The sequence below is a fragment of the Habropoda laboriosa genome, unplaced genomic scaffold, assembly GCF_001263275.1.
Source record: "Habropoda laboriosa isolate 0110345459 unplaced genomic scaffold, ASM126327v1 scaffold67, whole genome shotgun sequence".
NCBI lineage: Eukaryota > Metazoa > Arthropoda > Insecta > Hymenoptera > Apidae > Habropoda > Habropoda laboriosa.
In genome coordinates, this window is record NW_017100242.1 from 4,965,192 (window position 1) to 4,965,643 (window position 452).

The window sequence follows — 452 nt, forward strand, 5'->3', positions numbered from 1 at the left end:
ATTGCGACTTACATTGCAGAAGAAATGGTAAATTTATATGGCATGTCTGAAAAAGTTGGTTTTGGAGTTCGTGGAAAGCAAACAAGTGGATATTCATCAGGTCCTGCTATACACGATCTTGCCGATAATGAAGTGAAGCGACTTTTACAAGTAAATTTTGTCATCCTATAATGTTAATTCTACATGTTACTTCTTTATTTCTTATATCAAATTTTATATATATGTTTATTTTAGGAATCATATGAACGTGCAAAACTGATATTACAAAAACATGCAAGAGAGCTTAAAAAAGTAGCGGATGCTTTGCTTAAATATGAAACATTGAGCTACAATGATGTAAAAGCTGTAATAAATGGAGAAAAAATTCCTACTGAAACTTCAAAGAATCAGCCGCGAATTATAGATCCATCTGAACATGTGTTTTAATTAGCGTATCGAATATAAAAATAAAA

At 30.8% G+C, this 452-nt stretch overlaps 1 protein-coding gene across 1 annotated transcript in view; it reads left to right on the top strand.

Annotated features, from left to right (window-relative positions):
- Positions 1-426, top strand: part of LOC108571948 (ATP-dependent zinc metalloprotease YME1 homolog) — a 4,548-nt gene extending 4,122 nt beyond the window's left edge. The window contains exons 10-11 of the mRNA XM_017934106.1: positions 1-150; positions 235-426. Coding sequence (XP_017789595.1) covers positions 1-150; positions 235-426 — 342 coding nt within the window. The remainder of the gene's footprint in view (positions 151-234) is intronic.
- The last annotated feature ends 26 nt before the right edge of the window (positions 427-452 follow it).